Here is a 21,715-nt window from a genome sequence, read left to right as displayed (position 1 = left end):
AGAGTCTTCAAAAATAGGTCTGTTTCTTCTTTGGGGCCAAATAACCTTTAGAGAAAACCCTGAGAGCCACAACTGCTTGGTCATCTTTGGTCTTCACATAGTTCTTGCAAAGCTTTGATGTGTGTCTGGGCTCATTATTCATCTCCATGGCTGCATTCACTGTTGAGTTGCAGATGCCAATCACCCATGATCTCCCCAGAAATGACTGCAAATGTGTTTCTAAATCTTTAAACTTTCTAATAATACGACCTCAGTTGTTTTAAACCTCAGTCACACCATCACCAGAGTAGGTACTTTAAGTGCAGAACTAGAATAGGAAATAATATTTATCCAAGTTAGGATAACCACATGTTTTAAGAGTTGTTGTTTTTTTCTTTTCTTTCCCATCTTGCACAGAGAGAATTTTATCTGGCTGGTGTTGTATTGTTCTGATCACCCCAAATTTATGTTCCAGTGTGAGTCAAAGAGTAGGTACTTGTCTGTGTCTGGGGTTTCTGGTAAATTTCATTACTGAGGCTTCCATCTTCCTCAGTGCACACAACAATAGCAACCTATTTTCTTTGTTTTTTATTTTTTTATCCACCGAGCTAGTGTGTTTGTTGAAGGTATACGAATATTCTTACAATTTCAAATATATTTTGAGGTTAATAAACAAAAGCTCAACAGTTACCTCCCAACTTGGTTAACTGTGTCCTTGACATGTGAACATTTCGCATTTTGATTTCCTAAATTAAATTAAATTACATTTACATGCTGTTCCCATATTTCCCACTGTCCTCGAAGGCAGCAAAGGGGTGGTGACACACTTGAAGGCGGGGTGTCCTTTCACGGAACATAAAATTATAGTAACATTTTTCCCATTCACTTGTAACATGTTCAATGTTCATGTTCCAGGCCATCTGGATTACTGAGGTATGAATAAAGTCAGACACGATGATATTAAAGGAAACTTTATTAGCAGTAAGACTAAAACTCTTTGACTATATAGAAGCTAATAAGCAGGGTGATGCTGTGACTATCTCATGTGCTGTAAGTCATTTGAGTATCTTTTTGCAAAATGTTTATAATAGTGGTCACTCATAAGAATAAATCTCAGCTGCCATTAACGGACACATAAATGACGCAGACATCAGATTCTCCAGACGTTAAACATCAACCTGAACATCACGATCAGATTTCTTTTCACATAACCTCTAAGCAGTATACTAAATAATGCTCCGTATTAAACGCTCTTCTTTGTTAGTCATAAAATATAAAAAAAAAATACATGTATAACAAGGAGACGTGTATTTGGATTTGTCAAGTCTTTTTTGCAACTAAATATATATCAATATATAATTTCTTTCAATGAGCAACTGATACAATATATAACCGCTGCTGTGAGAACAGTTCAGATTCAAGTCCATTGCATTGCATAGCCTTCATGATACCAGCTAATATTCCTTCAACTCGAACTTTCCCATTTCTTCATTTAAAAGCACAAAGCCGTGGTGACTGATTGCATTAGTTATAACAGGCACAGTTTGGGTCACGGAGGGTGAAAAAGGTTAAAGAAGTATTTGATCTAAAGAAGCATAATACTTACATGAAGGTCTCAATAGATTAGTGAATGCAAGAGAATCAGATAGCGAAGCAAATACGGGTCTTATGTTTTTAACGTCATTATCTTATCAAGTCTTAAGCCACCTGATCACACCACGCTCGATCTAATTGATTCAGTGTGACTACAGCTGGCTCCTGTTTGTGTTGTAGAAATCTTGGTGCTTTATACTTGTCACTATATAAATGCTGGTTAATTAAAGATTAAAAATTGACTAAGAAATGGACAGTAATTGTGAGACACAGCTTCACTCACTGATAAGTTCTAAGTAAGAGAATCAAGGTCAGTGTCTGTGAAGGAGGTCAAATAGAGAGCCAACCACATTAACAGTAAGTCAGTTTGGACAAGACATGAGCCAAGTTAATTATTTAATCGCCCCACCACCCTCCTGCTCCGGTCACAATATCATACAGGGAGACCGAGTGAAGTTAGTTTGTTAACCAGACAACCCTTGTCCTTCCTGCCTGCCTCTCTGGCTCTCAGTGGCAGATAGCGAGAAGGAGGCGCTTAAAGTCACCGCCGCACTCGTCCCTCAGGGCGTCCTTCAGGGACACATCATACTTCTCCAGGTACATGTCTTTGATGGTCTCCAAATCATACTGTTGAAAAAAGAGAGAACCACAAAATTAAATTAGCCTTTATGTCGAGCCTGCCAGACGTCAACCCATGGGAATTTACCAAATATAATATGATGGAAATAATCAGTTTCAACTTGACCCTCTAGCACATGTGGAGAAGACAAACTCATGTTTAAAGTTCCACTCACACAGGCCTAAAGGCCGGTCAGCGATTCCCTAGAAACCTCTGGTCACTAGGGAAAAATGTGTATTCCCCAACTGGTTGATTAGCAGTCACTATAAGTTACTGGGTGAAAGTGGTCGCAAAGACGGTGCAGCATCGACAACCTGGAGTTGCTAGGAGTACTTCCCAGTATCACTGGATAACATCCGGGAGTTAATTCTGCAATGGTGCTTCTATGCAAATTGCTGGTAACTGCGGTGACCAAAGCAATCACATAGAAGTTTTAGTTGCAGCAACATATACCTGTTTTTGCGACCAGTTTTTACAAAGCTAGAGCCACCAGTCTTCTGCAACCACTTGCCAACCACTTTGGGAATACACATTTTTCTCCAGCAACCAGTGGTTACCATGAGGTTACTGACTTTACATCTCTGTGAGTAGGGCTTATACATCAGTTTCACAGTGACTGTCAGAAACCTAAAGCAACTACTCACAATTTATCTAGAATACAAATTTTTCCATAGTGACAAAAGGTTGCCAGGCAGTTGCCAACTGGTCTCTAACCTACGTGACTGGGGCCTTAATCATTTACATTTTCTGGAGTAGATTTCTGATCCACATTCTGCACTTGTTTGAATTCTTTTTGATTTGCATTTAAAAATGTCTTGTATACTGTACATTTGTATTTTAACATTAACCAGGGAAGAGGATTTTCCAGGGTTTGCCTGAAGATGGCAGTGAACAGTCTTATAAGTGAGTTTAAAGTGTAAGAACATACATACTGTAAAAATATGTAATAATCAGTGAGCTGTTTAGTAATCGCAGCATGTTGTGAATGTTTTTAATAATCTTTTATCGGATATTTTAGCTTGACAGTCTTTGGTCCCTTCTTATAAACAAGGTCAGGCATCTTTAGCGGCATTACCTCGGAGCGACACACAATGATGCGAATCAGGGTGTCCTCATCAGTGCCTGCTCCTTTCATCGCTTTGTTCAGACGTCTCGCGAAGTAAAGCTGGGGATTCTTGGCAACTCTTACTGTGAGGAGGAGGAAAGGGTTTCATTAAATTCCACAGCAGATTATGAACCATATGTTCCTGCAGCAACAATTTCTTTTTCTTCAATATGCTTATTAAACACCAAACTTTTATTTACATAGCACAATAGGAGTTTACCCAAAGTACTTTCCTGTCATCTAGTATACAAAAAACTAGCAGTTTGCCATGTGATTTTGATGCTACCACTGCTAGAATCTTCTAAATCAAATCAAATCAAAAAATCATAGATTTTAATATTGACAGCTTTCTAATTCATACTAACCGAGAGCAGTGTAGCATTTTTTCAGTGTCCCTCCAGTCTCGTTCTCAATGGCATCGAGGATTTCAGTTCCAGAGAGCTGTAGAGAGAGTATAACTAGCTGAGTTAAGCACTGTAAATGTCTTACAGAGTAGCCTTTCACTTTCCACATACAAAGATTTCTTATGTAATGATTTGTTAGGAGGTGTCAGGAAACAGTGATGTGATATATGCAAGCTGATATGCAATATCACTGCAGCAGCGGGCACAAATACCAACCTGCTCATATATCTTGAAGGTGGCCTGGAGCTGCAGGTAATTTCTGGTGGCCAGGATGTAGGTGAAAGTGGATTCGTCTGTCCCAAAACGGCCTTCACCAGCCTGCATCAGTTAATGTTTTTCAGTGTCAATAAATCTACTACGATGCCATTATGAAGAATTTAAAAATGAAACTGTACCTCAAACAGGGCAATAGCATCTTGTTCAGCCAAATTCTCATCCACCTCATAACTCTCATCTCTGTTGCCCTGGAAGAAGACAATTAAGAGGACTTTGGTCCTTATTTAGGTCTATTTCTCAAGCAACTTTATCTGGTCTCCGTTTTACTCGTGAGAGGCTGTCTGGATGTTGGCCAGTGTGTGTGTGTGTTCACAGGGCACGGTTTGGCGAAGGGAGAGTGAGCTCGATTTCAGTCCAGGGACAGATGGGAGGAATTTAGTTACACGAGTAGAGTAGAAAGTCAGGGCCACTTACCTCCAAAAGAGCTGTGAGAAGGTTTCTGACATCCCCGCTTGTATCTCCCTCGATATCGGCTTCAAGATCACGCTCGTGCACTGCAAGAGTGACACCGAGAAAAGTCACAAAGAATGAGGACCGCCAGATATTCTTTTACCATACGATACAAGTGTGTTGGTGTTTTTTGGATAGTATTTTATGTTAGTATATTCCTAGATTTCATCCACCGCTTTAGCCATTTCCTGCAACCATTCACCTATTCCCCTTTCCTTGCTGTGCATAAAAGTGTACAGCAGCAATCAGAAAACTAGTTAGTAGTGTAAAGTGAATTAGTGCAGTTAGCTGCTTAGTTAGCTTCACAAATAATATTGGAAGCACAGCACATGACTCAAGTAAATATTTTCACATACATCATCATAGTCCTGTTAAATGACATTTTCCCCTGAGTACTTTCAGTAACTAACGTAACATAAAAATACTTAAAATACTAAAGCACATTAAACATGTATCTTAATAAAGTTTTCAGATTACATTGCTAGTGCATTGCCATTATCCAATGATGTTGGGCAGCACTCTAAACTATTAGGATTGGGCACTGGAATGATGGCATCTTTCTAACAAGCTATTATTTATCTTTATAGCTGAGGTGACCAACAGACCAATTACTAGACAAATCTAGTGGTCTTTCTAGATTTGTCTGACCGTTTCTATTTTACTCTGTGCAACATTTGTCATATTTATGGTATAGTTATATTAACATGCACAGCCTTTTCCTTTGTGTTTACAGTCAATGTATGGAAACAGGAAGACAACTTATTTAAAGATTTTCCAACCAGCCTTTTTATTTTTGAATACAAACCTTCTTTTACTTGAAGTGAGAAAAGAAGATTTTATTATTTTATTATATTTAATAAATTAATAATAAAAATTGTTGAACTACTGTTGAATTATACTTTTGGTGTTTTATTTATCTATTATGCTATTCATTATTGGCCTGTAAAGCATCAGTAAAACATTTGATAACTATAACATGGTGCTTGACTACTATATGGAAGCTTGCTATTACATTTAATAATTTTCTCATTATATGTTTATTACCAGTGTGCCCTGCATATGCTATTGTGCTAGCTTTATACTGTCCCAAGTAAAACAACAATACCTAGCAAAGTCAGCAAAGTCATCGCTCACGTCTATAACATGCAAGCTTTAGCTATCAGTGTGCTAACATAGCATATTAGCTAGTTCACTCGAAGAACAAGAACAAAGCATGTGCTATGCTAATAATCTGTTCAGCTAACTAGCATAGCCACAGGCTGATTAAATGCCACCAAACACATCAACCAAAGAATGTTCTAGTTATTCTAAATCCTAATAAAACAAACTCTAAAATAACATACACACTCTGTAGAAAATTACAATGACAAACTTATATTTAGAATATATTTTTGAAGAATAATGTAATTCCTTCCATACATAATTATAAAAAGAAAACTAAACAGAGGTTACTCTGTTCAAAACTCATAAGATTTCAGTGCCTATAACCACAGAGGATATAGCCATGGTAAGTATAATCAACTCTCAGTGCCGGCACAATAATGAAAGGGAAGTTGAAACAGGATGGGCCCTGACTAAACAAAATGTGACACGGCACTAGAGACAAAAATAGTAAGCTACTGTATGAGGTGTAGGTTGACCCAAATGACTCACACTTTCATCAAACGGAGAAGAGATTTAAAAACTGCTAAGTTGCTTATTATACTAACCCTGAAAGTAGCATTCCTTGAACATGGCAATGTCCTGTTAAAAAACAAGTAGGAAGTTAGACATTTCCTCTGAAATTGAATTGCAATATGATCGTCAATATAAATGTATATTTTGCTAGTTACAGCATTTGTGGCGGTGCAGAGCATCTCCACCAAGACGTCCTCATCAGTGCCTGGACCTTTCATTGCCTTCCTGAGCTCCTTCACAGCATAGATGACCGGCGGGTCCAGCATGGCAAGGACAGCCTTCTCAAAGTTTCCTGACAGCTCTTTCTTCAACACATCCACCAATTCCTATCCCAGACAGACATGCTGATTTTAGCAGAAACATAGAAAAAAATGTTTTTTACACATTTGAAATGAGAAACATGCCGAATGACACTCACATCATCATATTTTTCAAAATAGGCCTGTTTAATTTCCTGACGCTGAGCTGAACTCCGGTTTGCCAAGATGTCAATAATAGCCTGCTCATCAGTTCCTGAAAAGAAGTCACAACAGATCAGATGCAGAGAAATCGGATGCAGCCTTTCGAAGTTCAAGGAGACTAGTTTAATTTAAAAATGTACTGTTTTCATCATATTCACAACCTACCTAACCCCTTGCATGCTTTGCGAATGGCCTTGATGTCAGCAACAACATCAAAATCTTCATAGGGAAAAACTGTGGGCTGAGAAAACAAAAATAATAATGTTACATGCAGTAACTGTTATGGACACACACTGATTACAGCTAATCATTGTTTATGCAAGGATTTCTGATAGCATTCAAAAGCAGCTGGCAGCTGGGGGAAGGGATGGTGCTCCTCGTTGAGGAATTCAGCAACTGAACTCTTTAAACAAACTTGGTGGAGGCCACATGAATGAAAGCAGTCAGTGAAGTGTAATCGAGGGACCAAAAGCAAGCGCAGAGGGGTTTCACAGAGAGAGAGAGAGAGAGAGAACAGTCTCCCATAGTAAAGATACAGTAAACTACATATATGGGCATGAATTTGATGGTATTTTCACATATATAAGTTTATATTAATCTGTATAATATATTATATTAATTTGTATTAATCTCCAATCTAAAATTGCAGACAATGCCAACGTGTTGCCATCAGTCTGAATGAGTCTGTCAATAAGCCCAACTCAAGGGTCTGATCTCAACTGGCTCCCAGCTGGTTTTATTCTGGTTATATAGAACACAAAGGTTTCTGAGCACAAAGGTAAGAGTTAAATGTGAATTTCTGTCTGTGTAGACAACATCAGATATGGGATTTTTGATAATTTATGACATTTGATTGGTGTATTGTCAAAAAGATGTAATAACTGGCCGGACACCATTTAATTGCAAATTGGTAGCAGGTGGACTGTCTTATGGCAGCATTTATGGCAGGTTTTACTGAGAGGGTTGGCATGCTTAAGCTAGTTTCTAAGCAAAAAATAACTTAAGTGGATAAAACAGATACTGACAAAGTTTAACTCTGAGGACCCCTTCCTGTGCCCCCTTCCCATGTTTATTTTCAGCTGCTCTCCTGACTGATCCTCATTTCAAACTTAACACCACGGGTGCTCACATCTTTCACATCTATGATAATCATCCTGTTTTTTGCCTTGTAAGGTGACCGTGAGTGCTTTGAAAGGCAAAAACAAACAAAAAAAATAATTATTAATTTATTATAATTTGTCGTTTAAAAAAACATGATAAATCACAATATAACTGCAATGACTTTACAATACTCAGCAAATCACAAAATGTGAAATCAGGATCTTCAAAATCAACTGAAATTTCCAGCCCCATACATGGACGAGCCAAATAGCTTCTGGGGAAATTTTTCATGGTCAGACAAGACAAAGACTGAGCTATTTTGGTTACAATGACAAGAGGAGTAAAGATGAGACTTTCAAACCTTAGACCACTCTACCAGCTGTCACGCATGGTGGTGGTAGCATCATGCTCTGGGGCCTTTTGCTTCCAGTGGTACTGCCATAATTGCACAAAGTGGATGGAATAATGAAGGAGGAGAATTTTGAATTCTTCAACTTCACCTCAAATCAACTTTTAACAAAATATCAGGCAGAGTCTATGGATATATTTGAGCCTGTATACTTACATATAAAATAAATAAATATGAAATAAATCTCCTTTCCAAGTATCCTTATAACTGGACCTTATTCTACCTATTCTTCTTTCTGCATTTTAATCAGTCCAGTTCTTTTCTTTTCCCAGTTAAAATATATCGATAGCATTTTTAAAAGGAACTTTGCCAAAAACTTCTCGCAGAAATTTTCTTTCTGCCTCAAAATGTTTGACATATTATAGGTTCACAAGTTATTCACAACAATGTGCCAAGCCATATTACCTATAGCAGTATATAAGGAAGCATCTGAAAGACCTTATATCTCCTGGACTATTCTGCTCTGCCCTTCTATAATTAGTAAATATGACTAATATTGAAAAGTCCCTGATTTACAGATGAGCTGGAGATGATCCTGTGGTTTTAAAGTGGAGCTCTTTTGCAGTGGATAGAATATGTTTTCACTGAGATGAGCCTTTGTGGATTCAGAAAATATATTCTACTTTTTTATTTTTTTATTTTTTTACATTTCAGGCTGGAAAATGCAGCCAGGAAGTGGTTAGTATGGTTAGTACGTTTTCAGTGGTCGAGTGTTGACAAAAACAATTCATCTCACGCTCTGTTCTTTCTACAACCGACACTGAATCATTAAAAGTATAGCTGTAGTATTTGCTCACTCAAATAAAAAAGAGTAGTGTCAACCAGTTGTGCTGATGAATAACATGGTGATAGGACAGGATACAGAATCCACAGCCTCCCGTGAAATCCTTTCATTGTACACAGTGGAACTCATTAAAGAAAAAAAGAACTAGTGTAACGGGGCTGTGATGAATTCCGCAGAGGAGTGGCCCTTTCCTCTGCGTAAACCCCGATACGGCGTCTCCCAGACGGTGTCATTTTCAACGTTTACACCGCTCGAACCTTAAAGAAACAGCGCTAACTGAGAATCTGAATTCACAGCTCTTTATCTCATCAGTGTAGTCGCAATAATAGAGTGGAGGGCGGCTCGCATTATACGGACTAAAATGATGCAAATAAAACATGTTTTAAACTCCTACATAGACATAATCCAGCCGTCATTCCGGGCGGTGGTCGAACCGAAAGTATGGCTCATACAGACTTAAACCAGCGAAGCCAGGAGATTTTTTTTTTTTTTTTTTTTTTTTTTTTTAAATCTAGCCTTTAATCAGTTTTTTTCTCAGAGAGATTAGGAGGAGAATGACGCCTACTTGACAGTTGCCCATTTTCGTGGAGATGATCCGTCAGCAGCGCCTGATCTCTTGTTGAACTGGCAGCCTTTGGGTGGGTTTGGGGGATATTTGACCTCTTCTGACCAAACTGCGACTCAGCTGCACATACTGGAAAGTGACGTCACCGCGGAGCACAGCGTGGCCCGGTTACGTGCGCAGTTAACGTCCACAGCCCTCCCCCCGGTTTCTGTCTGATTTAACCATGCTTACTGTAAAGATCCACTCCAGACATGTTGCGTTATATAAGAATATATTAGAAATTCTTCCGATTAAATAATTTAATTAGTTAATATACAAATATTTTTAATAGTCGGTATTAAGATATGGTGCACAAACGAGGATTTTATTACACAGCAACCAGGAGCGTGTACTAAAAGGGATGCATAGGGCACCAACCCCCCCCCCCCAATATTGATTATATGGTCATTATTTATAACGAAGTTACTCTTCCCCCTCACTTCATGATTAGCTCCTGATCATTCACTATTATCAAAAATATAAAAAATTAGTATGAATATACTTTTTTTCTCTTAATGCCCCTTCAAGTCGGGGACAGCGTGCATGGTAAACACATTTATAGTACTTGGTCATATACAAAAGCATAACAAACACCAATTAGCAGTGTCATGAAATCAGAAGTTAACTTTACAATTATAATGGTCTAATGCAAGGGTTTAAACATATGGCCCAGAAGTCAAAGCCATCCCACCAAAGTCGAGTTAATTAATAACTCAAATCAGTAAAATGCATTGTTTTTTTTCCTTTTCCTCTTCCTATGTGATACCAGAATTACAGCAAAAATAAAGAAAATCTGTGTGGATCACAAAGAAGAAATATTGTTTAGTTATATAAAAACAACATCGCATCTGAACATTTTGTACTTCTTGCAGATCCACTGTCATATATGCATACCATACATGGATATGAATGGATACATTAGATGAGATCATTTTGAGAATCCATGTTGTTCCATATAACAGAAGGCGGGGAGTTGATTTTAGATAATATATGGATTCCCTGTGGCCCTCCTGTACAAAAATACTGGAAAACCCCCGGAAAAGACGGACATGGATCAGTCCACTCCCTTTACAAGACTTTGTAGTAGATATAATAAATCACTGGGTAATGATTATTAGTTCGCCATCAGTAACTCAGACACTAACCACACCTGGAGTGACTGCTTCTAATCAGCACAAATTAGTCAGACTTATAAGTCATCCTACCAGATCCCAAAGGTGCTCAATTAGATTGAGATCTGGTGACTGTGGATGTCACTTAAATGCAGTGAACTCATTGTCATGTTCAAGAAACCAGGTGAAGATGATCTTTGTTTTGTGACATGGTTCATTATCCTACTGGAAGCAGCCATCAAAAGATGGGTGGTCATAAAGGGATGGACACAGTCATCAACAACACTCAGGTGTCAGGTGGGCTGTAGTGGTTAAAGATTCTTAATTGATACTACGGGGCCCATAGTGTGGCAAGAAAACACCCCCACATCACCCATAGCCTGAGCTGTTGATAGAAGGCAGGATGGATCCATGCTGCTTACACAAAATTCTGACCTTTCTGAATAATGCAGCAGAAATCAAGACTCATTAGACCAGGCGATGGTTTTCAAATCTTCTGCTGTCTAATTCTCTTGTCTGTATGAATCATTTTCTTTCTTTCCTGTTCTTTGTTGGCCAGAATCAACCCAGAACATTTTAGGTGTGATTTAACAATTTTTAATATCCTTGATCAAAATGAATCTCATTTAATTGAACCATTCAGAAAAAAATTCCTACATATATTTTATTGTTATTTTTAACTTGTTTTCTTGTTTACACATCGTGTTTTTCCCCACAAAGTAAAGAGACATGAAATTAAACACTTTATTCATTTATTATAGTTATTGTACCCCTTTTCTTTAATTTAACAAGCTTTTATATAATTAATAAACAAGAGTCAGAAAGATGATCTGTTACATCGTTAAAGAATTTAGTTTCTTACAGTATAATTACCAACCTTACCAGCCTGTGCTCCAACAGTGAGTATTTTACTGTCCCTTAAAACTGTCACTGCATCATAATTACTCACCCACTGAATGATAGCGCTGCTGCTGCCCTCCATAATACACGGTTTCCAGTTAAATGCCTGATATCGTCACACTTACAAAGCCATGCAATCAGAGGGAATGAGTCACCTCTCTTTGATATATCATTAAATGCTGATTTCCTGAAACATCAATCAGGGAAAGATTTGGCATAAAAACCTATTTCAGCTGATTATTCACACAGTTTAATGTGAGACACTATAATAAGCAAATTAGCAACATATTCTAAAAAATGTGAGTCATTTTCAGCGACAACAATTACTAGCCAGATTAAGTTTCATCAGTAGTGATTCTCACTGGCTTGTGTAGGATGTTGTAATGACACACATTGTAAGCTCACATGAATTTGCTAAAGCCAATTAAATAACAGTTGTCCACACTGTAATTTCTCATTCATAAAAGCTTCTGCAGCTTTGGTTCTCACTTTTACAGCTCACTTAGTAAACAAGGTCTTGTGCAATCATGCTTGTGCTGATGCAATTCAAAATTCCTCTTAACATCAGAGCTGTAGACCTGAACTGAACTTAGATTAAAAATAAATAAATAAGACATATACTCACAGGATGGTCGGTGAAGTTAGGAGGGCTGAGAGATTCCCACACAGAGTGGTCCTGCTAAACCTGACCTGTCCCTCTGATGTACTCATTTCTAATGCTGGTATGCGCTCAGTGAATACCTCAGGCAGCAGAAACCCAAAAAGAGGGGCAAGAGGAGGAACCATCATGGAAGGACAGGCCCTTGCACTGTATGTACCACCGGCAGATAGAGGAAGTGGCTGACATCCAGAAATCCTACCAGTGGCTGGACAAAGCTGGACTGAAAGACAGCACGGAGGCACTAATCATGGCAGAACAGGAACAAGATCCATAGAGGCTGGGGTCTGTCACACCAGGCATGACCCCAGGTGCAGGCTGTGTAAAGATGCCCCTGAGACAATCCAGCACTGCCGAATGTAAGATGCTAGAAGGCAGAGCATACATGGAACGCCGGCATAGTATACAGAAACATCTGTGCCGAGTATGGCCTGGAAGTCCAGAGGAGACGCCCACTAGGGTGGTCAAGAAAGACCGAGCTAAGATCCTGTGGGACTTCCAGATACAGACGGACAAAATAGTGGTGGGTAACCAACCTGACATAGTGGTGATAGATAAGCATAAGGAAACAACTGTAGTGATAGATGTAGCGATACCGAATGACAGCAACATTAGGAAGAAGGAACACGAGAAGCTGGAGAAGTACCAAGGGCTCAGAGAAGAGCTCAAGAAGATGTGGAGGGTTAAGGTAACAGTGGTCCCAGTGGTAATTGGAGCGCTCAGTGCAGTGACCTCCAAGCTAATCGAGTGGCTCCAGCAGATCCCGGGAACAACATCCGAGATCTCTGTCCAGAAGAGCGCAGTCCTAGGAACAGTTAAGATACTTGGCAGGACCCTCAAGCTCCCAGGCCTTGGGTAGAGGACTCAAGCTTGAAGAACAGACTGCCCGCAGGGATGTGAGGGGATTTTTTTTTAATGCTGTCTTGTCTGGGAATACCTTGGAATCCCCCAGAAGGAACTGTAAAGTGTGGCTGGGGAGAACAACATCTGGAATACCCTGCTTAGTCTGCTGCCTCCACGACCTGACTGTGTTTCAAGCTTCACTACTGGCAATCTTTCCTTGGTGAAAAGCCAAACTATCTTTAATGGATGCCAACATTTTTCTACTGAAGGAGAAAACCTGGAGTGTTTAAATCAGCTCCAAAGCATTAAGCAACGTACTGCTACAGAAGCACTGCCTCAGTTTAAACATGAAGGGAAGCCAAAGCAGCCTCATTCATGGTATAGATCCCAAATCTATGAGATGTAAACTGTTTGTGGGCCAAAATGGTAATAGGTTGCTATGGTTACTTTCAGGCATCATAATGATTGTCTTTTGACTTTGTAAATTGATTGAAGTCGGTTTTATTTTTTTTAATAATCTAATAATTTCACTGAAAAACAATGACAACAGTGTCAAATTGACCAGTTTACTAACTGACCTTTACTTGTCCCATGTAAAAACAAACTGATCTATAAATACAGTCTGATTATTTATGGTAAATATTTTTAGTAATACTCATCTGGCTGTTTGCTTTTCTTATGCTTTCAAAGAATTAAGACACCTAAAGATCAGATATTGAGACCAAAAGTTTTGCAATAACTTTAAACCTCTTTGAGGATTTGAAACACAATTTGTTGACTCACCAGTTAAGATGAACAAGTTGGCTCAATATGCATTGACTTTTTTCTGCCAGGACAAGGTCTGATTACGGTATGCAATGAGGAGCGCAACACTGTTGCAGGCACCTGTTCATTTGGCAGCAGCTGCAAACTGAAAGCTTGCTTTTGTTTTCGTAAACTGTTCAAAATGTCTCAGTTTGTGTTGTCTTAGTCTATTGTTTTCCCTGCGAGAGTTCGCTGCTGAAACAGCCCAAATTTCTGAAGGACTACAATACTGAGACGAGTCTGGGGGAGGGTGGAAGGGTCCTGGGCTTCATTTCACGGGCGGAGGAAAGGGATCCCGCTGAAGCCTCTAACACAGATCTGGGGGAAGAAACAAAGGCGACATTCAAGAGGATCCAGGCTGTAATGTCATGCTGGCACAGCACCCAGACTCATGTTATGACCTCAAACACATCTTGTTTGGAGTCTGAGCAGCTCCGACTGTTAATAATCACAGACAGAGGGCTGCGTTTCATCTGCTCTGACACTAAAGACCTGCCTGGAAAAGGAGGCCAAAATATTTGTGTTTAAAAGAAGAAAAGTACAGGAGAAAAAGTAGTCTCAGCACATCTTCATGGATTTGTTTGTTTCAATATTTTTACTAATTCATCAATTCAAGATTTTACTCCAGTTTTGGCTTCTTATCTGAGCAGATATTTTTCAGCCCTCTTTGAATTCTTTTAGTTCAGAGTGATCATGAGGCTTTCTGAGCACACTAGGCTTTTGTTTGCATAGAACAATGCTAATAAAAGGTGCATTGTTTACCTGCTCTTGTGGTAAAATTCTGGCATTGTAGTGGCTTGTGGTCATTCTTGCTGTACCCAGGTGGTAGTCTGGGGCACCACTTCCTGACATGCACCACACAAAGTGCTGTGTGGTCTCATTGTGCGGCAGATGATAGGAGAGCCGTGAACACTTTGCATGCAATCTCGTTCAAATAGTTTAACTGTTTGGCTGTTGTTGTTGTTATTTTTACCAAATAACACCATCAGTAGAAGTATGAGGATGCAATAAAGTAGGGGAGACCGGGGATAGTTGTAACGTGGGTCAGTTGTAACACTTCCAATTTCTCCAATCAGGGCTAAGTTTCAAATGATGTGACTCATCCTGTGCATGCCCAATTCAGTTCTGTTGTCACATGTGAAAAATCAGCACATTTTGTCAAACACAGACAATTTAACACGGAAAAAAGTCATTTGTATGCCAAAAAGTAAGTTTTTCTACTTTATTTCAATTTCTAATAGCATTATCTGCTTTGCAGTCAAACTCATCAAACTTAAATTATGTTATTTGTATGTCTATGGGGATATATTCTGTGTAGGTCTTTAGTGCTAATGTTTTAGCCGTTGGCTGTAATATTAGCTAGTTCATCGCTATAGGAGTCTGGGTCAGTTGTAACAGCAACAGTCTGGGTTAGTTGTAACAATAATGCAGATGTTACAACTTACCACACTATTACTTTAACTTATATTAAACAAGTTGGGGCAACGACATCAGCAGAGAGAGGTTCACTGGTCACCTTTGTATATGCGGTTAATGCCATTGGCAACACAACCACTGTTTGTGTTCCCACACATACATTATGCAGACCACTGTGTCAGAGGTGGACCAGTAGGAGTTATTGGTAGTGGAAATAAATCAGGATGGGTGCATGAAACAGATTTCCTCATCTTTCTGAAGCACTTTGCAAACCACACCAAGGTAAGCCATGATAAAAAGTAATGGAATTGCGATGCTGGTGCACAACTACATTTTTTCAGCTTCATTGTTATGTTCAAAAGTTGGTGCAAGAGTTGTAGGTTATAATGCCCACTGAGCCAATGAGGCCAAACTCAAGGAAGACCAACCAAAATTAATCAAATATTCAGTTGCAGAAAATTCCATCATCTGTCTTTTTTGGGGGGTTGGAATATGTTCAAAAGCTAGATTTCTGCATTCTGTCACACACACATAGCTACATAAATGGCTCTAAGTGCATTCATGTGTTGAATAAAAAAGATTACATGTTAATGTTTTGTCAGTACCCTTATTTCATTGTGTTACATTTCACCCCAGGATATGTTACAACTAACCCAGACTATGGGGTTAATTGTAACATTTCACTCTTTGTGTTTGAGACCATACCATGCAATGGGTAATTGTGCTGCAGAGAAAATAACTGCACTATTTAATAGCAGAGACATGTAAATACTTTGCATTAAATTTTCAATCCACTACCTTAAAAGAGCTCCAATTTACAGGCAGAAATGTCAAAAATGTTACAACTATCCCCGGTCTCCCCTACAAATGTTCTTCTTGGACTGAGGTAACTAACTTTTTAATCATCAGTGAGGTTTCAACTTCTCTCCATTTCTTTGTGTTGTCTTCTCTTCTCTACCTGCTTACTGAGGTCTTCCTAGTACCAATTTTTGCTCTGCTATGGACACATTTAAAATAAATATCTAGAGGAAGGTTATGCAAAAGATAAAGATGATGTAGATCAGATGAAGTTTAACCTCTCTGCTGATACTGGATGCCTTAAAGTTCAGTGTGGACTCTTTGGTGCTACTGGTGTCCTGCAGAAGATCTGACACCTATGCCTTTCCCTGGAAGAAACTCGTTGCTCTGCATAAACCTGTTGTGACATTCCTTAAAATGGATCAACACCACCACCTAGTGGTCACAGTATTAAGTACAGTTGGAATGTAATTTCCAACTTTTCTCCTCAGTGCTTTCCCTCAGTTTTCAGATATAATGTGTAGAAAGAGCATTTTTCTTTTTGGTTTGTTTTCATTGCAAATGTTTTAGGATATTGGGCCAAAGTGCCAAAGAGGAAATGTCTAGTGTCAGCAAAAACTACTTTTATGTGACTTTAAAATTATTTAATTCCATGAGGTATTACATGCAGAAATATTCCATGTAATTGTCAAAATCTGTAAAGCCCACTGACTCTGCCAACAGTCCTGTGAAAAACACATCCTTACAACTTCCATAGGAATTAAGTAGGTAAGTAGTTTCCTGGTCTGGAGCATTCAGGTGTGTGTTAACACAATGCCACAATCTTCCCAGGAGTTGATGACCCTGCAAATTCACTCCAAAGTCTGACCCAAGAGCTACATTTCAGACTCTATGGGCCTCAGTTAGCATTTTAAACGTTAAAGTTGATGACAGTACAATTAGAAAAAGTTGGAGCAGTGTAGCTTCTCTGGAAGGGCTGCCCAGAGAATGCCTCTATTCTTTAAAAACAACATGGCAGCACGGCTTGGCTCTTGGGAACGATGTCCTTTTGGACAGACGAGACCAAGAGGTTTGGACATAATACACAGTATCACGTTTGGCTAAAATCAAATACGGCATATCAGCACAAAGACCTCATACCAACTCTCAAGCACGGTGCTGGAGAGGTAATGATTTGGGCTTGTAGCCACAGGACCTGGACACCTTGCAGTCATTGGGTTGACCGTGAAGTCCTCTGTATACAAAAGTATTCCGGAGTTAAATGTGACGTGATTTGTCTGATAGCTAAAAGCTCAGCTGAAACTGGATCATGTAACAAGGCGAAGGTCCCAAGCACAGAAGCAAATGTACAACAGAACTGGTGAAAAAGACACACAGCAAGGCATTGCAATGGCCCCGTCAGACCTCAGCCTTATTGAAATGGCGTGACAGGAACTCAGATGAATGTCCACAATCTCAATGAACTGAAGTAATGTCATACAGAAGAGTGAGCTAAAATTCAACAATAACAATGCGACAGACTGATAATGTCACACAAAAAACAAATTCAATTCAGTTTATTTGTCCACATTTAAGTTACTGAAGCATGAATTATACTTAGTTTTTCACAGGGCCCAAATGTAATCCCAAATAAATGCTATTTCCATTTCAGTCTGCAGCAGATTTTTGAGGGGTTTTTGTTTTTTTTAGTTGTTTTGTGTTTTGAAACTGAATCTGTATATTCTGTATTTGTTCCGTTGGGAGCAGTGCTCCAGTTCTAAAGCTGGGAAACACTCATTATTGTTGGTCTTTATATGACATTTGTTGACAGTAAGATTGATGTGAAAGAGTGCTGCAGTTATCCTTTACAGGAACTAAAAATGTGCCACTAATCTGGCGCATCAGCTGTGAAACATATAGCAAGTGCTGCTTGAAGTGAAGCAGTTCCTTTGGAGGTGTTGTTTCCCGAAGTTACAGGCTGTTATAGGCTGTGATCTGAACTTAAAGGTGTTTGCAAGCATCTACTCTTGTGAATGTATGACAACTAGAGCTGAAAAAATTTGCTGTCAGCTTTCACAAAAAAACTTTTATGTAAATATAGACAACTTTTTTTAGCTTCTTAATTAATTTTTCTTTACTTTTCTCATGCTAATGGGCATCAGTATAAGGAAATATAAGATGTAAATGTGCCACATGTTAGCAGAACTGCTCATTTTCATTCACAGTTCCAGGGCAGGTCATATAAAACTTTACAATAAACAAAACAAACAACAGAAATAACTATAAATAGTAACTTGATAAATACAAGAACAATGAGTTGTGGTTTAAAAGTAGGATATGTGGAGTGCTCCTTTATTGCCACTGCTAAGCTACGCCAATATTTAGTCCCTTTACTGGTAGCACAGTTTGTCCAAATGTAGTGAACCCATGAGGCACTGGTGGCCCTGGTACCAATCTCCCTGTCAGTTTTGTGTTTAATTAATTTAAAGGTGGCGGCTCAAGTCCATGTAAAAGCTCATACATAAAAACCACATGGTTGCACTTTAAATGATCATAACCCAAAATATTGTGTTTCTCATTATAAAATGAGAATGACTTGCTATTCAAAAATGTTTAAATAGTTTTCTTTGAAAGTGATCCTACTGAATTGGTGTTTCTTCTGTTAATGACCAGGCAGTGAAAAAACAAACTATTCATCCATCTGCTTATTCTTTTCAGGATTGCGGGGGGCACTGGAGCCTATCCCAGCTGTAATAGGGCGAGAGGCGGGGTTCACCCTGGACAGGTTGCCAGTCTGTTGCAGGGCTAACACATAGAGACACAGACAACCATTCGCACTCACATTCACTCCCGACATTTTCGTTTAAATGATTGTCATTTTATATAACAATGTGTCAGGGTTTGGGGTAGGCTGGCTGGTGGGTTGCTTTATTTTCCTCGTAGGTGGAAAATTGATGGGTTTCCCATCAGGGAAGCACATTTAGGAGCTAGTGTGGCAATAGATCTCTGCCAGACCATACTATCCTCATGCGAGTAATTTTCTTGCCTTCTGTATGTTATCCTTGAGTAAAGAGAAGTAACCTATGTCTTTGTTCTCTAGCTTCAACCTGCACCCCAGTCTGAAAAGACCTGTTTGGCTTGGGAGGCCTGCACCTAAACACATTAATGAAGCAGTGTGGGATCATACTGACAGAGAACATAACAAAAGGTGCCAACATCCATAAAAGAGCTTTGTACTTCCTTCAAGAAGTCTGGAGAACTATTACTTAATACTGCTTAAAGAAATACCAAGAAAGCTTTCCTAAGAGAGTTCAGGCTATGTTGAAGAACAAAGGAGATCATACCAATATTGACTTTTAAGGTTGTTAGAAGAAACTCTGTTTTTACCTTGTATACTGTATTTCTAGGAGTTTTCACATACTTCACTAAATTGTTGCACCCATTCCTAGAAAAAAATCCATAAAAAAGAAGGGTAGCTTAAGACTATGTTACTGTACATTATAGCACAAAGGAGATCATTAATACAAAGTACAAATAAAAGGGGCCCAAATAAGGAGCCTTGCGGGATTCCTGCAGAACATTTAAGGTAAGGAGGCTTGAGATTGCTAGTATATATACATTGCTTTCTATGGGCAAAATCTGATTTACATCACACTCTTCATAAAAATTGAAAAGTATTGTTGCATCACTCGACATCACTTCTCTTCACATTTAAACAAAACAGGTAGTTGATGATGAGGGATATTTGTTGGCGTTTTAATGGGAAAATACTGAACATAAGACAATAGCACTCAAAACCTCGTAAAGGCCCATTTCAGCTGGTTTACTTTGAATGTGAATCAATTGGTGTAAACGCACTCAATGGCACAAACCAGCAAAAAACTGGGCAATCAACTTTGCCAGTATACTCATACTGATCCCAATTGCTCACAATCTTCTTTTTATGCTCCTAACTGAACAATGTTTACAATTTACACAAATGAATACTAAAAAGCAATAATTTTGAGATATTTGGTGTTTGGTACTGATCATTTCCTACTGTTTTTTGTCTGTGACCTTTACCATTGAGTAAATGCAACATTACATCTGACCTCTGGACTGCCAGTTACACATCATCTCATGTCTCTTTCTCCAGTTTTGTTAAAGTCACAATATCTGAGCTTTTATCGGTTTTAAATGCACGATCTGAATCTAAATTCCTCTACCCTGAAGCACACATCATTTCGTGCTCTAACTTCTGCAAGGGACTCGATTTTACTCCCAGATAATAAATCAATAAACCTGTTTTGTAACCCAGACTGTCTCCTCCGCTGACGGGGGGGAAAAGCCTTTTGTGAGAGCTGGAGTTATCCATTTAGCTCCCACTGTAGCAAAGCCCACTCAAAATAAGTTGTACTATCAGGCTGACTCACATCGCCTTTCAGGCCGTGACTGCAAATGTGCTCTTTGTCTCCTCGTGCAGAATTCCCCTAGGCTTCCCGTGAGTGGAGGTGTGCAGTGTGGAGTGGCTGTATTGTCATGGAGGCAGTGATTAAGTAGTCTCAGCCTGATTATGTAACTAATTCAGTACTACAGTAGTGTGGATTAAATCCCCTGTCTGCTCTCATTTAGTCTGAAACATCTTTTGATTAAACACAGGAGGAAATACAGCAGAAATAATAATTAAATGCTTCTGACTTTATTTTCTTTTCCTTGTTTTATTCATTGTTGCTCCACAGCTGTAGCAGCAGCTATGTTAACCCTGTTTTTGTTGTTATGTGGGTCTTACAGAGCATCACAAGACCTGCCTTTATATGTGGAACAATGGGTACTGAACATTTTGTATTTCTACAGTCATATGGACTGTGGCTACAAGAGCCTCCACTCCATTGGTAAGACTTTTATGTAACTCCATCCAAAAGTAGCTGAAGAGGTTGAGGTAAGCAGCAGTTTGTGGTACACATGTTAGAGAAAAAAATCACACAGCTTTGAAAAGCATGTTTTTAACTCCAACATTTATTTTCAAATTATTTCATCTTGTGCCTCATAATCACACACAAGTTTAAATACCTTAAATCACGTCTCAAACTCAAGCCTTGAGGGCCAAATCTTTCCCTTTGTAAATTTCAGCCTGGCTTTTAGGTTCTCAATTAATTTTTGCCCACCCTGCTGTGGCTGTGGTCGAATTAAACAGAGGGAGTCCTTTCCACTGCAGCTGCAAGCTAACAAGCTAGCTAACATAAGATGGATCAAAAAAGAAAAGTTGATGCTTAAAGCCTCGATTATACTTTCCACATATGCGAGTTCTACTACGGCCCGCTCAGGTCTGTGGAGATGTCCTCATACCTGCCTGGTTTTTCTGACCATGTGGACTTGCTTGCAGAGAACTTACATTACATGTCATTGGTACAATAACTAACGAGGACCAGCGAGATGTCTGTGTCCATGTCATCAATGCAGTATAATCAAGGTCTAAAGCCAGATGGTTTCAAGACAGAGCTTTAAACAAGGCCTAAGTATCTGCTTGCAATAATGTTTTGTGAAGATAATTATTTTAAAAGAGCTGGGAATCAAATCAATGTGCAGGGAAAGGAAGCTTTAGAAAGTGGCTAAACTATAAAGAGATATGAAGTTACCGCTGAATGTCCTGTTTGGAGTCAAATTTCAAAGTGATGAAGCTGTTAAGGCAAATTTCACCATAGCAGAGGAAATGATATGGTGAGAGAGGGGAGTTACAGAAAAACTACCAAGCTTACTTGCAGTT

General features: G+C 39.0%; 1 protein-coding gene across 1 annotated transcript; it reads right to left on the bottom strand.

Moving 5' to 3' along the window:
* Positions 1-934: 934 nt before the first annotated feature.
* Positions 935-9,582, bottom strand: anxa13 (annexin A13). The gene is made up of 11 exons (XM_003439284.5): positions 9,424-9,582; positions 6,730-6,805; positions 6,522-6,616; positions 6,259-6,429; positions 6,136-6,169; positions 4,391-4,470; positions 4,096-4,164; positions 3,917-4,018; positions 3,662-3,737; positions 3,267-3,379; positions 935-2,199 (listed from the first exon to the last, which is right to left on the bottom strand). The coding sequence occupies exons 1-11, from the start codon at positions 9,436-9,438 to the stop codon at positions 2,080-2,082; spliced, it is 951 nt and encodes a 316-aa protein (XP_003439332.1). The 5' UTR covers positions 9,439-9,582; the 3' UTR covers positions 935-2,079.
* Positions 9,583-21,715: the final 12,133 nt, after the last annotated feature.

Source organism: Oreochromis niloticus, linkage group LG9 (genome assembly GCF_001858045.2).
Source record: "Oreochromis niloticus isolate F11D_XX linkage group LG9, O_niloticus_UMD_NMBU, whole genome shotgun sequence".
In the NCBI taxonomy this organism is placed as follows: domain Eukaryota; kingdom Metazoa; phylum Chordata; class Actinopteri; order Cichliformes; family Cichlidae; genus Oreochromis; species Oreochromis niloticus.
This window is presented reverse-complemented; position numbering and strand designations above follow the sequence as displayed.